This window comes from Podospora anserina, chromosome 6 (assembly GCF_000226545.1).
Source record: "Podospora anserina S mat+ genomic DNA chromosome 6, supercontig 1".
Classification (NCBI taxonomy): domain Eukaryota; kingdom Fungi; phylum Ascomycota; class Sordariomycetes; order Sordariales; family Podosporaceae; genus Podospora; species Podospora anserina.
In genome coordinates this window covers 59,535-77,947 of record NW_001914852.1, presented here as the reverse complement: position 1 = coordinate 77,947, position 18,413 = coordinate 59,535, and the positions used below count along the sequence as shown (strand labels likewise).

Below are 18,413 nucleotides of genomic sequence, written 5' to 3'. Positions count from 1 at the left end.
GTAATTGCTGGTCGACGCTACCACAGAGGACTGTTGGGGATCGAGGGTGGGTAGCTCTTGCAAGAGAGATGAGCGGTGAGGGAAAACAAAGACAGGACATGTCTAGAGTCTGGGTGATGGGCGCCCCAGGAAAGAGGCCTCGTGAGGGGAGCAACATTCAACAGTCGTAAGCAGGCTGTTATCTCACACCATCTGAAGTGAAAGAGCATGCTTGCGCCCGTAGATCTTGACGACACCGGACCAGGCTGTGGGGATGGCTACTTTCGTCCGCAAGAGCTGTTTTGTTGAGGGCCTCGGGGAGCCCGTCGATGCCGGCCAAGATAGTAGTTGCCTGCTATAAGTAGCCCTTCCCTGGCCGCCATCAAAGTTGGATTGCCTCCTCATCACACAGCAACCAGAAACCTGACCTCACTATCAAGAACCATCGTAGCCACGACACCCGACACCACGATGTTGCCAAGCGTCGCCTTGGCTCTCTGCAGCTTGCTGGGATTCATCGGAGTAGGCTTTCAGATCCCCTGGGTACTATCGGTCTCATGCTAATCTGGAGATCTGGGGTCCCATAACAGATCGCCAGGGCCAGCCTTCCTGACAAGTACACTGTTGTCGACGTCCAGTGGGACCTCCTTACCGACCTCAACAACCCTAACAGCGCCACCGTCTCGGTCTTTGGCACGATTCAAGAAGCTGTGGCCCAGATGGAGGCCCAGTTCCCCGGGTGGAATGCCACTTTCCAGGCCCAGCAGCCATCCTATAGCACCGTGTCCGATGGAACCGTCTCCGCAGCCGCTCTTTACGATCGGGACTACTATCTCTGCGGTGGCCGTGGGTGAAGACTGGTTGGCTGGCGGTGAAGGACGGGATCGCGTACCTGAGAAAGGTGACTACCGCTGCCCCCAAGAACGGCCCAGGACCCAACAACTGCGGTCGTGTGTCATGTGGATATAATGCAGCAATTTACTGGTGCAACGATGTCAGTTCTCAAGCTGCTCAACTTGTACGTTACCACTTGATTTGACTTATTTGCAAAATGACAAGGAGAAGGAGCTTGAGTCGTGGGGTTCCATTGCAGATGGCGCAGAGTATATTTACGGTGAATGCACTGTCGGTGCTGATATCAACGGGCTGGTTGCTGGGCAAATTTTCTACAAGGATAAGTGGAATGTCATTCTCACCAAGGAGTGGTGCTAGAAGGTGAGGATGAGGCGAGAAGTGTAGCTCTGCTCATGGTACTCGGGACCCAAAACGGGCAAAATACCTAAGGAACGACCACTGGTGTGGACGCTGATATTGTTTCTCATTTGAAGGCTGTGGTTTGTGGTATCACGCAGTTCTCGACTTAATGTTTAGTGATGTTTTGTTGCTGACTTGCACCAGTCTTTGATGTGTGAGGCGGTGTCGATGACGTTGGTACTCCTAACTGACGTCACAGCTACGCGAATCTGCTCCCCACCTCTCATCATCTGTAAAAGCGACAAGCATCATTCCCTTTTCATGCCAATTTCCATAATCTCCAACTCTCCAAGAGTTCATCCAAAGGCAATATTTACATCTCTGCTAACACATCAATCTCTCGCAAACATGTCGGCCAAAGGCGGTGAATTTCAGCCCGTGAAGGAGGCACAGGCCCAGAACCTTCCAGGCCTCGACAAGAACATGAAGCCAGAAAGCGAATCCACCAAACTTGAGGGCAAGGACCAACTGCACGAATACAAGGGCTCGGGAAAGCTCAAGGGGAACAAGGCTTTCATTACGGGGGGAGAGTAGGTTCAGTTGTTCTGATGGTTTACTTCCAAGTATGCTCGCTGGGTTGAAACTAACACAGACCACAAACAGCTCTGGAATAGGACGTTCAGTAGCGGTGCTGTTTGCCCGCGAAGGCTCAGATGTCACGATAGTCTATCTCCCCGAAGAGCAGGAGGACGCTGAAAAGACAAAAAAGCTCGTGGAAGCCGAGGGACAGCAGTGCTTGCTATTTCCGGGGGATCTGATGGACGCTGAGACGTGCCGCAAGGCTGTTCAGGTCCATGTTGACAAGTTCGGCAAGATCCACGTGCTCGTCAACAATGCCTCGAAGCAAATCATGTGCCAGGATATCACCGACATTGACCTCGAGAATGTTGAGAGCACATTCCGAAGCAACATTCTGCAAATGTTTGCCATCACAAAGTATGCTGTGAAGCATATGGAGAAGGGCGGCTCGTAAGTCATTTTCGTGTCTATCTGGAATAGTTCAAGAGTGTGGCACTAATGTCGACACAGAATCATCAACACCACATCAACCGTTGCCTTCCGTGGAACAGGTGCCATGGTCGATTACGCGGCGACAAAGGGGGCTATCGTGTCTTTTACTCGGTCACTCGCCAAACAGCTCATACCCAAGGGAATCAGGGTCAACTGCATCGCCCCGGGACCCGTTCACACCCCCTTGCAGCCAGCTTCACGGCCAGCTGAGGACATGGAGGGTTTTGGAGAGAAGTATGCCTTGGGACGACCCGGTCAGCCCAGTGAGGTTGCACCCAGCTTTGTGTTTTTGGCCAGCAAGGATGCGGAGCTGTATTACGGCCAAGTGCTTCATCCGTACCCCTTGGGGGACTAGTTAGGTTCGTCGCACTTGGTCTAGATAACCACCCAGTTGATATTTACATCACTGTCACCTCCACCTTTGCGCCTGCAGTCCCGGACTATCATCCTTCACAGTCACTGTTCCTCGTCTTGGTGTTTCTGTGGCCTTAAATGATTGCGAGTGCCGATCTAATGCTTTGCGCGCTTTGGAGGGAAAGGGGACAAAGTTGTAAGGTTCCCCGTGGCAACGACCTCGGCCCCTATTCTTTCCAGGCGAACACGATGCTGCTCTCACCTGTTGGAACTACCCAACCGTGGGCATCGACCACGTTTGCAGTTATCAAAGCCAGATCCGCGCCGTATTCCCTTATCGTGGCTCTGTCAACCTCCAAGCTCAACCCATATTTCTCGCCAACTCTCACCACCGTATTGTCAGCTGATTCCTTCTCGTCTTTCCGTGTCCAAACCCGGAGTTTTCCTGGCTGGTAGATCACGTCATCGTGTTGACCCTGGAACCGGTACTCGCCACAATCGTCGAACCTACTCCATACGAACTCTCCTGCGACATACGTGAGGGAAGGCCTCGTCTTGTTTGGCAAACACCTTGTCAGGGGACGTACAAAAGGGGGTTGTGTAGAGAGAGTACTCTGAGATGCCTTTAAAGTCGCGCTACCGCCACCGTCTGGCTTGTTATCCTCATATGCTGGAGTGCCCCGAATACCTTCGCCCTCACTGATAGTTGAAGGCCACACCAAGTGCTCCAAGGTCATAATGTTTATTCACATCCTGGATTCTGATACGCTCACCGTTTACAAAGAGGCCGCGAAAGCAGACGCAACCCACAAGGAGGATCTTGCTGCATCCGGTCTGATGTAGCCCATGTCATCCCGTATAAGACCCGCAGCCGCAATGCCTTGATTGAGCCGCTCCTTGATGTGATTCACGCACTCTAGAAGAACAGCACTGGCCGCGGCACGGCCTTGCGGGTATCCAAGCGTGTCGAAGAAGTCGCAGGGCTTCATGGCCCTAAGGCTCGTTTCCCAAGTTGAGGGGCATCTGGGTTGCCATAGCTCCAATCTTGCCATGTAATGCCACCTGCAACTGATCTAGAGCTGGAGTCTTCTGAAAACTACCTGGTAAGTTCCAGACACCACATCATCCCGACCAGCCAATGCGGCCCTGATGATTCTTCATGTTCACGATTACTGTTGAAAGCGCCGGCCGATGTACCAAACCTGAGAGAGTGTGTCGGGAGGGTTGAGAGAAAGACAGCAGCGTTAGGTTTGAGGTTACGGCTCAGTTCTAGTCTAGGGTGTCAGCAGCTAGAAATTATTTGCGAATCCCTTCCATTTGTACCTTTTGCAGTTGATTAGCTATAACGCTCAATCCCATCAACTGGGCCTTGCGGAGTTGACTTCGATGAGACCAAGGGCACGCATGGGCTTGGTTTCAAGGCTTAATCAGTCTCGTCAGTAACCAGCCGGTCCCGGATACCAGGGCCGTTTCCACCAGGAATAGACCGATCAGCAGTGATGTCATCTTCATTGCAGATGTAGCGAGCGCATCGAGGCCGTGGCCCGTTGGGCAGGAATGCGCACGATATGTTGGGAACCCATTGCCAGGCGGCCCAAGGTTGGATTCGGATTCTAGATGCGAGACTTCCGCTTCGGTTGCACTATGCATGCACCCCACAACCGCCTTTCAAGCCCCGTGATTGCAGTTGCAGGAAAGTCGTGGAGCTCCAGGCAAGTGCCGTCGTCTTAAAGTAGATTGAGTCAATACTAAACCGCCTTGTCAGTGGCGCGGTTAGGGTGTAACGTTGATTTAGCCGGCCGGGACAAGACGGTACGCGGCTGCTTGAAGCCTTTCAACGGTCCAGCACGGGAGAGAATCCGGGAATGGACAGCAGAAAAAGCCTCCGCCAAGACGATTAGGTCTTGTCCCCGGACCACGGAAGCAAACCCAATCTGGGGTAGACAAGGCATATCGACACGACCCTGGCCTATAGCAGCAGCGTATAAAGGTATCTGAGGTCTCAGTCCAAAGTCTGAAGATGCATTGAGACAGCCACACCTTTCGACCGTCACATCGATTCAGTTGTCATCATCATTCACAATGTTGGCTTCTCTCGCCCTCGTTCTCAGCACTGCGCTCAGCGCCACCGCCCACTACACTCTGCCTCGTGTTGGCAATGGCGCTGATTGGCAGCACGTCCGTCGCGCTGACAGTATGTTGTTTCATCCCTACTAGCCCGCATCTGGTTTTGCTGACTTTCTATTCAACAGACTGGCAGAATAACGGTTTCGTCGGCAGTGTGACCTCTCCACAAATCCGATGCTTCCAGAACTCGGTAGCTGGAGCTTCGCAAACATACAACGTCAGCGCCGGCTCTCAGTTGACTTACTATGTCAACCCCAACGCCTACCACCCTGGGTGAGTTTGCGGCTGACGTGCCCCAAGCAACTCTATACGAGTAGCTGACTGATTTGCGTGATAGACCGATGCAATTCTACTTGGCCCGCGTGCCTGATGGACAGGACGTCACCAGGTGGGATGGATCCGGCGCTGTCTGGTTCAAGATCTACCATGAACAGCCCACATTTGGCCAACAGCTCGGCTGGCCCAGTTTGAGTAAGTCGAATTTTTGCTCTGCTGAGTTGCAATACTCAAGCCCAGCGCTAACCTTGCCTCCCAGACAAGGGATCATTCCCCGTCACCATTCCGCGTTGCATCCGCTCTGGTTACTACTTGCTTCGTGCTGAGCACATCGCCTTGCACTCTGCTTCCAGCCCCGGAGGCGCCCAGTTCTACATCTCCTGCGCCCAGATCGGAGTCACCGGTGGTGGTAACACTGAGCCCAGCAACAAGGTTTCCTTCCCCGGTGCCTACTCCGCCAGCGACCCCGGCATTCAGATCAACATCAACTGGCCTATCCCTACTTCCTACCGGAACCCTGGCCCTCCCGTCTTCCAGTGCTAAAGGATGAGCATTCTTGCTCAGGTTTTTAGCCCCTCATTACCCCTGACGCACGGACCAAGTGACGATTGCCATGCCGACCGCAACAGATCTCAACAGGGCTGGCTCCCGTCGTTTGTCTTTGGAAGAGAGAGATATGTGGAACTTCATTGTATATATCGATATTATTGTCACGTACATATCAATTTCTTCTTGTCTCGCACACAGCCTGTCAGTGCATGTGTGCTATACTGCTCCGTGGATGCCGCTGATCAAGAACTCAACAAAACATGACATGCTCCAAATCAATGCTCTGTCAAATCAATTCTTTTAATTTACATAGCTACAAATCAGCCTTCCTGTGACCCTAGACTTTTGCCAACTAGCTTTGGGGCTTACGGAGACGAATAGTCCCCCATACCTAACTTAGGCAGAAGAAAGCGTAAGAATCTTGGTGGCAGCGTGCTCCGAAACAATAACAATGGCAGCGGACGGGTTGGCGGTGATCATTCCGGGGAAGATGGAAGCATCAACGACAAAGATGTTGTCAGTCCCGTATACCTTGGTGTTCAAGTCCACCACGGACGTTCCGCCAGACCTCCCATCATCAGTACCCATCTTGGCAGTCCCTATCCAATGGTTGGAACCTCGGCGTCCTGGAATTGCAGGGATCTTTGCCCTCATGTCAGCAAGCCAGAGCTCTGGACCGCGATCTGGAGGTGAGACGTACCGAGTTCACAAATTGCTCTGCCGAAACTCCTGGTCTCGGGGTAATCCACGTCAAGTTAGCGACGTTGGCCAGAGACTTTTGGAGACTGATTAGACCCTCAACGACTGCCTGCTTGTCATGCTCTGTTCTGAGATATGGAGGAGTCGAGACAACCGTATTGAGTTGCCTAGTGATTGTCATTCTTCCTCGAGACGTTGACCCGGTTCCAAGATACTGGGTAACAGTCATGGAGGCTGTTTTGTTAGCACAGCTTTCCTCTTCTCACGGGCATTGGTTGCATCTTACTGTTGGTAAGCCCCTCTACTCGAGCCTGCCAGTGTAGGTGTCTATCAGTGCCGTCACCACCCTTGATGATTTCCCAAAACTAGGTAGTGGCGCCATTTGTTAGCACTGGCATCAATTTAACTTGAGAATTCCACTTGACGTACGATGGGGCCAATATTTGGAGCCGCCTGAGCAAAGGGGCCAGTCCGGTTGGCCAAATATGTCTCGGCATCGCTGGCAATAGGCGATCGCCAAGCAGCATAGTAATCGTAAAAAACAACATCAGGATGGGCGATCTCAATATCTGTCCCAACGTGGTCATTCAAGTTGTAGCCCACCGGTAGGTTAATCCACTGCGCTGAATCAATCATCGTCGGTCCATCTGTTGAGTTCTTGACGATGTTCAGCTGGTCTGTTGGGCCAATACCGCCTTCATAAAGCCAGGTTAGTACAGACATCTTCAACACGGCGGCAACAAACGGGGGCTTACTCCTAAACAACAACTTTGCAGAGCCAAAGGCTCCGGCCGCTGAGATGACACGTCCAGTGTTTGGTGTCAGGTTCACAACACCAGCATGTCCACCACGGTTGCACTCCACCTCGACACCAGTGGCATGGCCGCCAGTGCGGATGATTCGCTTAGCAATCGTATTTGTCCACAGGGTAAACGTGTTCCTCCCGCTCGCGGTGACGAGATAGGTGGCCAAAGGCCCGCCCCTTTCACCGCCGGAAAACATAAACGTGCTGTGTCCAATCGTGCGGTTCTTCTTCTCCGGGGTCTCATTAGGTACCACGTACTCCCACCCGGCCGCTCGAAGACTGCCCCCCAACACATCAAATCCCTGCGACAAGTATCGTTTACCATCCACTGAAGGGGTGATGGTTCCGGGTATTCTCGAGAACACGCGGTCGGTGGCGGCCGCGAGATCCTTGGTTTGCCATCCAGCAGGGAAGTTGGTGTCCCAGTCCTCCGGGTGCGGCTTCCACCACAGCCCTGCGTTTACCGCCGTCCCACCTCCGAGAACGCAGCCCGCCATTTGATCTATATCAGTACAGGAGACGCCCGTGGGGTCGGCCCAAATCTACAAAGTCGTACACGTCAGCCTCGGAAGCCGAATATGACTTCTCAGCGGAGTGAAGAGGTCTCTTACCTGATTGCAAAGCCCCGGAACGTCGAACCGTGTCAGGTTAGTGCCTTGGAGCCATGCGGGCTTCATTGTGCCACCCCATCGACCTGAAGACGGTGGCCCTTTCTCGATTAACAGCACCTTGTGTCCCGCTTCGCTAAGTCGGTCAGCCATGGGGATTCCACCGGCCCCGGATCCTACAATCACGTAGTCGTAGGTCGCATCCGACGGCATGGTCGAACATGTTGTTTGCGCAGACCCTGACTGAAGCCCTATGATCCAGGTCAATACTGAATTGAGCTTCCGATACCAGCGTCTGGTGGCTTTTACTCACATAATGAGGCCAGCGTTGCGGCAACTGCCAACCTGGAGTTGACAGGCATGATGATGGTGTATTCGACGGGTCCGTCGAATAGGCCACGGATGGATATGGGAGAGAGCGAATACTTCAGAACCTGATGGGATCCACATGGGGATCATGTCTTTTAATAGCTTGAAGCCTTACAGCCCTTGAGCGCCCCTGAAGTCTTTCTGGTCCCTAGGTACCTTTGAACTCATCCGTAAGGCCCGGGTCCACCCGCCTATCAGAGAAATCAGTTAAATTGGCAGTGAAACTACGCCGGGATGTCCTGCAATGGACACGCCGTTCCCCACATTTGACCGTAAATCCAGATCTACAATCCGGAGAATTTCCATGTCGAGCATGAAGCTCATAGGAGTTTGTATTAGCCGGTACACCGACTAACACCTGGATCTCAGGACGGACTTGGTCCAAGAGCTTAACTGGTCCCCTCGGACCAATCTAATGGGGCGGGGAAGAAGGGACCCAGAGAATTGGGGGTTATAGTATCATGACACCCTCGAATCTAGCCTCGTGACGAGCATTGCTCTACTTCGGACATTCCGCTTGGTCAGGATACAGTGTTCGGGCATGCAGAAACCCCCCGTATCGGCTTTGTAACATCTGACTTGCTCCAGGAACACAGCTTCCAAGCATATTATTCACCTTGCTTAGGTTCCATTCGCCCATGCTGTGTTTATCCTGAAGTTCCTCGGCTGAATCCTGAGACTAGGACGATCGGCAGACGGTGCTCTAGTTACGAATCAGCAAAGAAGGCGCAGCAGTGGCACATGCTCTGTTTATCTGATCACTCTTCAACGTGACGCGTGTGCTTGTTCTGTTGCTGTCCCGAAGGGTGGGGTAAAACGACTGCCGGGATATGGGGACTTCCCCAGCCTTTCCCCAGACTTTGATGGTGCATCCGCCGCCAACCAGCTTGCATTCTCGGCTAATTATGTCGCAGCAGCTCGCTCACCTTTAACACATGGCTTCTGGCGGCAGGTCCTCATCGCTGGGACCGGCAGTGAACGAGGCAACTTGACGGGAGCGGGGCAAGGGATGAGGTAGGTAAATGTTGGTTGAGAAACAACGAACCCAGTTAGAAACCAGTCCACAACAGAAACACCATATAGGTCTTGATCTATTTTGCGTGCTTTACAGATTAAAATGTTCCCCGTTATCATAGGTTACGAGTCAGTATTTTCTCGTAATGAAATGAAGGCCACAAACTGCTTCCCAATTCGACGTCGAACAGTCCCGTGCTGGACCCTGTCTTCACGCCTGCCTGACCAGGGGCAATCATTTCCAGATACCGCTGGACCTGTGTGTGATTTCCATGTTGAGCCAGCTCGTGCAGACTCCAGTAGCCATGCTTCTTGGCCAGACTGACGTCCAAAAAGCCAATATTGGGATGGCTTCTCACAATCAAACGATGACCGGCCATTACGTCCAACTGTGCTCCGGTCTCACAAAGAAACCTAACACAGCCCAAAAATCCATTCGAAGTTGCAATATGAAGAGGGGACAGTCTTGCGGACTCTGAGAAGATGTCTAGTCTTCCTGTGTGTTTGTTAAGCAATCGAAGAATTTCCTCTTTGCCACTCAATGCAGCAAAGTGAGCAGGCGTCATGTGGGACTCTGTTGTCGCAGCTGTCGGATTCGCTCCGGCCCTGAGAAGTACGTCAACGACCTCGACATGGCCGCCGCGACAGGCTGCGTGTAATGGTGTTCTTCCAAGCGTATCAGGTTCATCGATGGGGACTCCGTCTTTGTGTTGAAGAAATTCCTCGACTGCCTTCAAAGCCCCGGCGGCGGCAGCGTGCCACAACGGAGTTCTGCCAACACAATCTTGGTAAGCCGATGGTCGGGGAAAATATTCAGAGTTGTCCAAGAAGGCCTTCACTGCGTGAATATTGTCCATTGCGGCAGCGCGGTGGAGTGCGGTCTCATGAAACGTATTGATTGGCAGTGTAAGCTGGTTTGGCATAACACGATGAAGCTCCTCGGCATCCATCTCCTCAAGGCTGGCAGCTATTGGGGACAGGCTGAGTATCTCCAACTCCGGCAGACCCATGTCTCCTAGACGGTCGTTTTTGGGCTTTCCCGCTAGCTTTAGATCGGGTAAAAGCCGATTCAGGATCCTCGCGGTTTCAGATCCCCTGATGTAGGCAGCGATCAGATGGGCCGGCGACTCTGCTTGCCCAAACTGTTCATTCTCGAACCACTCGGGTCGTTTGTCTTCGAGAACGTCGAGAAGGTGCTCCACGATTAGGGAATGGGAAGTAAGTGCTGCTAAATGAACGGCTGACAGTCCAAGCCCTGTAGTACTGCTAGGATCCGCCCCATGTGCAGTGAGCAACTTGACAATAGCGAGGTGTCCAAGTGCTGAGGCCCAGTGGATGACTCTAAAGTCCCGGAAGATTTCATGCCATGGTTCCAGCTCACTTTGATCTCGCGTTTGTATGGAGGTCTTGATGTCGACTAGCACACTGCTCAGCGGACTGGTAAGCAGCTGCCTCGCCGCTTGGTCTTCATTTTTAATGCAAGCCTGGATCAACAATGTGGTGAAATAGCTTTCAAACGGGTTGATAACAGCAGAGGCTTCAATCATGACACCCGTTTTGATTGCTGTAGCAAGGACTTCAGAAAATGTTTCGTAGACGGGGCTTTGCTCAAGAGGTTCTGGGTTGGCTATGGATTGCGGACAAGAACGTGTTCGAATTGGCGGAGGGTGTGATAAAGCGGCTGCCGTTCCCGTATTGAACCCAGGGCTATTAATTCCAAGACTCCATTGCCACGTGTCTTGCACCGTGCTTCTTGAGGCTACATCGACTAATAGTGCTGCCGATACTGAATTTGTGGTTCCAGTGGCGCCGATTTCGGTTCCCTGGACTTCAAGAATAGAACGTAAACTCGTAACGCTGTCCATTTCATAGACATTGGAGACAGTCAAGGAGAAGTAGGAGCGGTTTCGTGTGTGGACAGTCTCAACTACCGCCTGCACGCCGTCTTGGATGTATTGAGCGAACCCACGGGTCAGCTGCCGGTCAACCGCCTCAATAGGGGGGTCGCATTCGTGAGTGTTTAGTTTGTTGGATAAGTTCCGGAAATGACACCAACAGTCCCACGAAATAGACGAACCCAGCTGCAGCTTTGAGCGAATACCCACCCTCACCTCTATCATCAAGGGCTCATTGTCATGTTCAGCAGTGGTGGTCTTGACCCGATACTTGAACTTGGCCAGGGCAGTATCTCGAATCGTGGTGTCGTTCCGACTTGAAGTCGCGAGGCCCAGAGTCCGGGTAGCTGCGATCCAGCGCGATGGGGGCCAGACATCAATTAGTCGGCAGCGGTCGGACGGGTCCTCAGAAACGACAATGTCGGGAACTCTAATGACCGGAGACTGGTTTACGTAGATGTATTGATTCTCCCCTCCATCCGTCTGCCAGTGGTCTGCAGATACCCAGACAACTTTTGAAGGGAACAGCCGTGCAAACTGGTCACCACCGAGAGCTATCAGGCGTATGGCTGGGTTCCGAGAGGAAGTTGTTCCATCTTGCTCAATGTGTTTGCGAGGATAACAATCCAGGATGGCGTTGAATTCGTGATGTGAATTGTGGCGTGTCGATTCTGTAGCTCGTTCGAGATAGAACTCCACGTGGAGGCCCGCGTTTGTCATTGTCGAGGGGGAACTTGGGCGAGAAGCATCAAAGGGCAGAGGCCTAATGTCCCCAAAACTGGCAAAGTGAACCGGCTTAGATGCCAACAGGCCTGAGAGATGATTTTGAAGAACATCGGCCTCATCACATTGCCAACAGAAGATTGACTGGTCATTGGTTACTGGATGAGGCGTTAGCATCATGCCAAAGTACCCGAGGAGGAGAGCGCGGCAGTACCTTTGATGATCTCCTCTTGTAACCGCATGAAAGCACGGCCACCCTCACCATAAAGCAAGGGCATATTGACATTGAACAGACCCATCAGACAATATGCCATGTCTTCTGTTCGAGTCGTGCGTCGTTTAGCTGCCCACTTCATCTTGCCGGCAACGCTGATGCTGTCCAAATCCAGATGGCCTGAGAGAACATCAAGGTCAACCCCCGTAATCTGGCTGACAATTGTTGCAAAATCTAGAGGCTCATGATAGGCCGAAGGCTCGTTTAAGGGGACATCCCTGAGTTTGGTGCCGAGGACATTCCAGTTTCGGGAATAAAAGATGACGTTTGCAGGTGCAATCAACTCTTGCAATGTCCACCCTCTCGTGAACCATCGACTATGTCGAACTGATCGTATCGTGTTTCGAATTTTGGCAGCCGTGCGCTGTTCTCCAGTAGCTTCCAAGACCAGTTCAGGGTCCTCGTCATAGCTGTCATCGACATCGTTGAGGAATGCGTAGCATATTGTTGCATTTTGGTACCATCTATACATGGAGTTGATGGCTTCCGAGAGCTCGGCACTCGATGTCTTGTCGATGCAGCAGGTATCGATCCAAATATAGTCGATACCGGATGACTTCGCGATTCTAGCTGCATCACGTATCTTGGCGAAGCCTGGCTTTTTGATTACAGGATGGTTGTCCGGCTGACTGGCGGAGTGGAGGTCATGGATATCGTGGAAGCTCACTTCGTTGCCTTCGGCGCCCCATGTATGAGACAAGATGGCATAGCGTGGTATTGTGCCTTGTTTGCTAACGAGACGTAGCGAGTGTGTCTCAAGCAATCTCATCTTTTGATGAAGGTTTTAGGTACACATCAAACCACGTTCAAGAGAAATGTGTGATGACACTTTGAGGGGCGGGGCGCTTCTCAATTTGCGTGCTATTTAGTCCAATCCCATCCTGTTGTACCAGCACACATCCACGTGACGTGGTTGATCATTTGTATAACATTGCTGATCTAAGCTGTGTAAACAGCTACGGCAGTAGCCCCAGTGACTAGCTACCTGGTTGGCTTGGGTACCTATGAGACGCCGAAAACAATTGAATTGCAAGTCAGGTGTTCAGACAATCAAGCACTGCTCTCGCCTACTCTTCATGGCAGCCAACCAATTCCACCCGCCGAGATCCTCCAGGCCGGCCATCTCCATGGCATCTCTGGCTTCCCAGATTTCCCTCATCATTTCGATGGCGGTACGTATGTAACCCCAAGGACAAATCCAAGGGTTCTTTGCCCAAACCGATTCGAGCCTTTCAACATACCAGACCCGCTGAGAGGCCTCGGTGGTCTGCGCGCCCGCCAGGAACACAGGCCAGACGATACCCTTGAGAAGTACGTGATCGAGTGGCACCTCGGCTATATACCCACGCAGCTCCAGGACCAGGGGCTCTAGGGAAACCAAACCCAGTGGTTTGAGAGCGTCCGGCACACAAAGTAAAATGTACAGACATGCCGCCGCGCGATGTGCCCTTGCCAAACTCACTCGCACAGATAAATCATCTTGCTCCAACGACAGCCCCTGGATCGCATAGACCCAGTCCACGACGTCGAACTTTTTGGCGCGGCCCAAGAGCTCCAGCGCCCGCTTCACCTTTTCCTCTGGTGCGCTCAGATGATCATGAAACAGTCTGCTGGTGGCCAGGATGGTCTCCAGCATGACTGGTGGGCAACAGTGATAGCTATGGGCCTCGGCCCGGCTGAGCACAGAAAAGAGATCCGAGTGTTCCATCGAGTCAGCCCACGTTGTGTCAACGCCGCTTATGGTCGTCCCAAGAATCCGATATGTCAAGCAATCCGCCGCGATGGCGTCCACCAGCCTCATCAGGCTGTCGTCTATTATCACCCTGTTCTCGGCCCCGCCACTGGCGACCTGCTTCTGAATCGACGTCATGAGCGTACTAGCTGCCTCGATGTGAGCCTGCCAGCTCCCCTTGCCGTTGTCGATCAAGTCCAGGTTGACGAAGAAGACTATCGCTGCCAAGATCATGGCCTGGCTTGTGGGTGTAACTTCATTGCCGGCACTTGCTACGGCTCTCGTGAGTGCCGATACGGCTTTTCCCTTAGCCACGAGGGCGTCAACCAGTTCTGGCCCTCCTGGGCGGCGGTTGTGGTAATTTTGCAGTGTGGCCAGGTGCATAGCCCCCGTGGCCACGATAATGGACTGCAGGTAATCAAACCGGCCAGCAAGAGGAATCATGGCGCGGAAGGGGTTGCGGGATTGCTGGTCGATCGAGACCAGATCACGGCAGACGGCATTGGAGACTGGCACAGTGCGTTAGCATCGGTGATGAAATAACTATGGGATGAGGGGGCGTTGTATTGGTCGGCTACCACCTTGGCTTGCAGAGAGATTGTGGGGGTGAAGCATGGTGATAAGGCAAGTGGCTCAAGAGGGAAAAGGGCACGAAGATAAATACCTACAGTGGTGGATATAATGTTTTGATTTCCGGTCCAGGGAGTTGTGAAAAGGATCCAGTAGGGAGGGGTGAACCAGAGTGTACCTATATGTTCCTTCCTCCTCATCCTTCATAGCCTGAACCTCGCGGTTGATGGCCATGAGCTCAGCACGGCTGAGGGGTTTGGTTTGATAGTCACACTCCGATGTAGATGACGCCGGTGACACCGATGATACCAGGGGCGATACCAAGGGCGACAGCAACGGGGATACTGAAGAAGATATCAATGAGGAATCTGAAGGCGATACTGTTGAGATGGACGAGAATGATGTTGGTGATGGCAAACTTGGTGTTCGACTCTTCAAGGGCTCTTTCTTTGGCTTTGGCAACGCGAGGTGGCCCCGGACAGCTGGGGCATTCGCCCATCGGAAGAAGGTTCCATAGCCAAGACACTCTTCGCCGTTGATTGAGCACTTGTGACAGGAGGGGACAGATTTGTCACACCGAAGTCGGCGGCGGCGACAGTTATGGCAGGCCTTTTGTGGTGCTGCTGCTCCTGTCGAAGGGGGTGTCTTCTTGGGTTCAGGCATCGAGGGACCTCCAGTCCTGTCCCAGTCGGGATGATGTGTCGGCGATGTTCCTCTTGCCTTGTTGGTCTGCCCTGTGCGGTCGTATCGTCGACTTGGAACAGTCTTCAAGAGAGACGAGAAGTGACGTTGAAGACAGGATCGCCACCCAATCGGCCGTCAGGGGGCTCGGCGGCTTTCGCGCGGGAGCGCAAAGAAGGGCGCTAGGCTGAAAGAGGTAGCAAAATGGCAAGCGGTGCTCCACTTTTAAGGCGTTATGGCTCCGTGTCATGCACTCGACCGCGCGCGAGCAAAGAAGCTTAAATGTGAAATGGACAGAAGCCAGACGAAGAAAACCAAGAAAACTCACTTCCAAGATGGGAACCACAGAAGCACATCTCACGTTCACAACCGCAACCCGTCATCCCTCCGATTTCGTTGTCGTCCCGCGGCCAGGTTGCCCCCCCGCCCCACAGCGCCCCCGTGGACAGTGGAGCCAGAGCATGGGTGCGCTAAGCCCGGAAAGGGACCAATTCGACAACCTGTGCAGTCTTTTGCACTGCAGTCCCTGTGACTAATCGTCTTAAAGTCACGTCGATGATGTTGAACTTTTAGCTACTGTTTTGGTCTGCTAGCGTCAAAAATGCCTATCGTTCACTGTCGTCAACAAGCCTGGAAAGGCTGAGGTTTATATCGTGAAGGGTTTCCTTGCTCATCGTGCTTGCTCGTCAACCTCATCGCCCCATTCCTTCTTCGACCTGTCTGACATCCATGTCACCGTCAACGAAGAAGGGCGACATCGAGTCGCCCTCGGGTGCCGAGTCTGAGACTGATCTCGAACTGCTCGGCCGTCAAAGACCAGATGTCTTCTTCAGCACTTTTACCGAGGTTATGTTTTGTGCTTCACTTCTGATATCCATGTTCATGGCGGTTTGTCTTTTCAAGCTCTTCCTCGTCTTAGATACCCAACTAATGTCGTCAGCAGGAGTTTTTCATCTCAGGCTTCAACATCATCCTTCCCTCGGTTTCCATCTCGCTCGAAATTCCAAAAACCTCACAGGTGTGGCCCGCCAGCGTCTTCTCCCTCGTCACTGGTGCCTTTCTACTGCCCTTTGGCAGGATAGCCGACATTTATGGCGCCTACTGGGTTTTCAGCATCGGAATGGTCTGGTTCTCAGCTTGGTCTCTCATCTCTGGCTTCAGCACGAATTATATCATGCTTATTGTCACCAGAGCTCTGGGTGGGTTTGGACCAGCGGCCTTCTTACCGACGGGGATCATGTTGCTGGGGAAGCTATACCGTCCGGGTCCGAGAAAGAACTTGGTGTTTGCGCTTTACAGTGCCTTTGCGCCCATTGGCTTCTTTTTGGGCATCATCACGGGCGGCTTGACGATCGAGTACCTCAGTTGGAGGTGGTACTTTTACATCGGCTCCATTATCCTGTTCATCTCTTCAGCTGTTGCGTTTGTGACCATTCCAAAAGACATGGAGCAAACGAGAAGGGAAAATGCCCATGTCAAAATGGACTGGTGGGGCATTGTTACGATTGCGCCGGGCTTGGTATTGACTACATTCGCCCTGACAGACGGAGCTCACGCACCCAACGGATGGAAGAGTCCGTACATCATCGTGACTTTCATTCTTGGCGTGTTGCTTCTGGGCGCCGCGGTCTACATTGAAGGTTGGGTAGCAGAACAGCCGCTGCTCCCGTTCGATCTCTTTCAACCAAAGTACATGGTCCGGCTCACTGTCGCACTGTTCTTTGCCTATGGCATCTTCGGGGTTTTCCTATTTTACGCCAGTTTCCAGTAAGTTGCTCAACCCTCATCTTGTACTATGAAAAACGGCGGGACTAATCCTTTCAACAGAATCAGCGAGTGGATGGGACAAACAGCACTCATCACAGCCATTTGGTTCGCCCCAATGGCTGGTGGTGGTATCGTATTGGCCACAATCGGTGGGTTTACCCTTCATCTGTTGCCTGGTAGGCTACTCTTGATCATTTCTGCGCTTGGAAGCCTGGCCTGCGTGCTTCTGTTCGCGCTTATGCCACAAGATGCCAACTTTTGGGCATGGGTCTTTCCTGCCATGCTCGGCTCGACCATTGGCATAGACATCACCTTCATCGTCAGCAACGTCTTCATCACGACCAATGTTGCAAGGCATAGGCAGGGTTTGGCAGGGGCTCTCATCAACAGCCTCTTGTTTTTGGGCATCAGCTTCTTCCTCGGTATTTCGGATCTTGCTGTTTCCGAAGAGACCAAGAGGGGTGGCACAACTGGACATCAAGTCGCCTTTTGGTTTGCTACTGCTTGTGCTGTGGTTGTTCTGCTCTTGTTTGCCACCATCAAGGTCGGCAAGGCTGAGTCCGATTTGACCTTAGAAGAAAGGGCGGAGTTAGAAAGGCAGGCCAAAAACCAAGCCAGCCGGTCCACAGTGACCGAGGAGAAGGCCTAGTGGTGACACGACATGACACCTAGATGCTTAGAATTGTGAGCTAGAATGGCTTACTAATTTAGACTGGATAGACACCGCATAGAATAACTTCAACTATAACCTTCTAATATTTACAATTCATCTCTCACAATCCCTTCTTCAAGCTCTTTCTTCTTCTTTTGTCTCTCCTCTCTTTGCTGCTTTCTGTCATTCCTCTTGATAGTTCGGTGTAATCTCTCCCACATTAGACGCGAGCGTTTTCCGTCTTCGCTCTCAGTCACCGCCATGGCTTCAATGGTAAACTCCATATCCCGCTTGCCATTCTCACGATGAGGTTTGGTGTGGTCAGTTACCCAAGCAATGACGCAGTGGTCTATGGCCTGGTGCTTATATTTGGGTAGATTGTTGAGCTCGCCTGCGGGTTTGTTAGCTTTTGAACTCTCCCAACTCATCAAGGAAGAGTAACTTACGCTCACAAGCCCCACTCCCCCCTGCCACCCATAGTGGTAAAATTTCATAGATTGCACCCCCTGGAAAGACCAAAATCTTATCCTCCAATTTGATGTCTTTCACATCAGGGGCATGGCCACCTTGTGGAACAGGTGTAGGAGTGGGGTTTACTGTGCCAATGATCCTCTGTCCATGCTCTTGCGGCTTCTCGAACACGCCAAACCACCACTTCTTCTTGTTGGGTTTCTCAGTCTCTTTGTCCCTCTGCTGCTGCTCGATCCACTCCCGAACTTCAAGTGGGACATCTTTGTATTCCATCACCACAATCTCCCGGTTTTCTCCTTTGTGATCGACACCATCCCAGCTTCCCATGAACTCTTTTGTGTGATCCATAAAGTCCTCGATTGCGTGGCGCCATGGGGACAGCCCTGTGGGAGGGTCTTCAGGTAAATCGGAAAGCTTGTACATCTTGGCGCGGAAAGTCTTTTTGGCCTTGCAATGTACCTCGAACCCTCCTGGATCGGTGCCATCGTCGGGAAAGGGGCGGGACCATTTGAATGAAGGAACTACGCCATGCTCGTAGATGTCCCAGTTGATGCCGGCTAGAGCTGGGACAAAGAGGGAAAGGTAAAGTGGCAAAGACCTCAT

The 18,413-nt window shown here is 52.4% G+C and overlaps 8 protein-coding genes across 8 annotated transcripts; 4 read left to right on the top strand and 4 right to left on the bottom strand.

Annotated features, from left to right (window-relative positions):
• Window positions 1-450: 450 nt before the first annotated feature.
• On the top strand, window positions 451-1,018 carry PODANS_6_11385 (uncharacterized protein; the record flags this gene model as incomplete). Its single annotated transcript, XM_001906777.1, has 3 exons — window positions 451-501; window positions 570-829; window positions 877-1,018. The coding sequence occupies 3 exons, from the start codon at window positions 451-453 to the stop codon at window positions 1,016-1,018; spliced, it is 453 nt and encodes a 150-aa protein (XP_001906812.1).
• Window positions 1,019-1,383: 365 nt separating this feature from the next.
• Window positions 1,384-2,599, top strand: PODANS_6_11380 (uncharacterized protein; the record flags this gene model as incomplete). The annotated part of the gene is made up of 3 exons (XM_001906776.1): window positions 1,384-1,763; window positions 1,837-2,202; window positions 2,263-2,599. 3 exons carry the CDS (start codon window positions 1,384-1,386, stop codon window positions 2,597-2,599), a joined length of 1,083 nt encoding a protein of 360 aa, XP_001906811.1.
• Window positions 2,600-4,680: 2,081 nt separating this feature from the next.
• On the top strand, window positions 4,681-5,544 carry PODANS_6_11370 (uncharacterized protein; the record flags this gene model as incomplete). The annotated part of the gene is made up of 4 exons (XM_001906775.1): window positions 4,681-4,792; window positions 4,851-4,998; window positions 5,063-5,196; window positions 5,261-5,544. 4 exons carry the CDS (start codon window positions 4,681-4,683, stop codon window positions 5,542-5,544), a joined length of 678 nt encoding a protein of 225 aa, XP_001906810.1.
• A 402-nt stretch (window positions 5,545-5,946) lies between these two features.
• On the bottom strand, window positions 5,947-7,875 carry PODANS_6_11360 (uncharacterized protein; the record flags this gene model as incomplete). The annotated part of the gene is made up of 5 exons (XM_001906774.1): window positions 5,947-6,149; window positions 6,247-6,483; window positions 6,536-6,614; window positions 6,670-7,529; window positions 7,611-7,875. The coding sequence occupies 5 exons, from the start codon at window positions 7,873-7,875 to the stop codon at window positions 5,947-5,949; spliced, it is 1,644 nt and encodes a 547-aa protein (XP_001906809.1).
• A 1,286-nt stretch (window positions 7,876-9,161) lies between these two features.
• On the bottom strand, window positions 9,162-12,706 carry PODANS_6_11350 (uncharacterized protein; the record flags this gene model as incomplete). Its single annotated transcript, XM_001906773.1, has 2 exons — window positions 9,162-11,821; window positions 11,878-12,706. 2 exons carry the CDS (start codon window positions 12,704-12,706, stop codon window positions 9,162-9,164), a joined length of 3,489 nt encoding a protein of 1,162 aa, XP_001906808.1.
• A 273-nt stretch (window positions 12,707-12,979) lies between these two features.
• Window positions 12,980-14,902, bottom strand: PODANS_6_11340 (uncharacterized protein; the record flags this gene model as incomplete). The annotated part of the gene is made up of 2 exons (XM_001906772.1): window positions 12,980-14,178; window positions 14,338-14,902. 2 exons carry the CDS (start codon window positions 14,900-14,902, stop codon window positions 12,980-12,982), a joined length of 1,764 nt encoding a protein of 587 aa, XP_001906807.1.
• A 747-nt stretch (window positions 14,903-15,649) lies between these two features.
• PODANS_6_11330 (uncharacterized protein) lies at window positions 15,650-17,336 on the top strand (the record flags this gene model as incomplete). Its single annotated transcript, XM_001906771.1, has 3 exons — window positions 15,650-15,808; window positions 15,864-16,687; window positions 16,748-17,336. The coding sequence occupies 3 exons, from the start codon at window positions 15,650-15,652 to the stop codon at window positions 17,334-17,336; spliced, it is 1,572 nt and encodes a 523-aa protein (XP_001906806.1).
• Window positions 17,337-17,446: 110 nt separating this feature from the next.
• On the bottom strand, window positions 17,447-18,413 carry PODANS_6_11320 (uncharacterized protein; the record flags this gene model as incomplete). Its single annotated transcript, XM_001906770.1, has 2 exons — window positions 17,447-17,730; window positions 17,792-18,413. The coding sequence occupies 2 exons, from the start codon at window positions 18,411-18,413 to the stop codon at window positions 17,447-17,449; spliced, it is 906 nt and encodes a 301-aa protein (XP_001906805.1).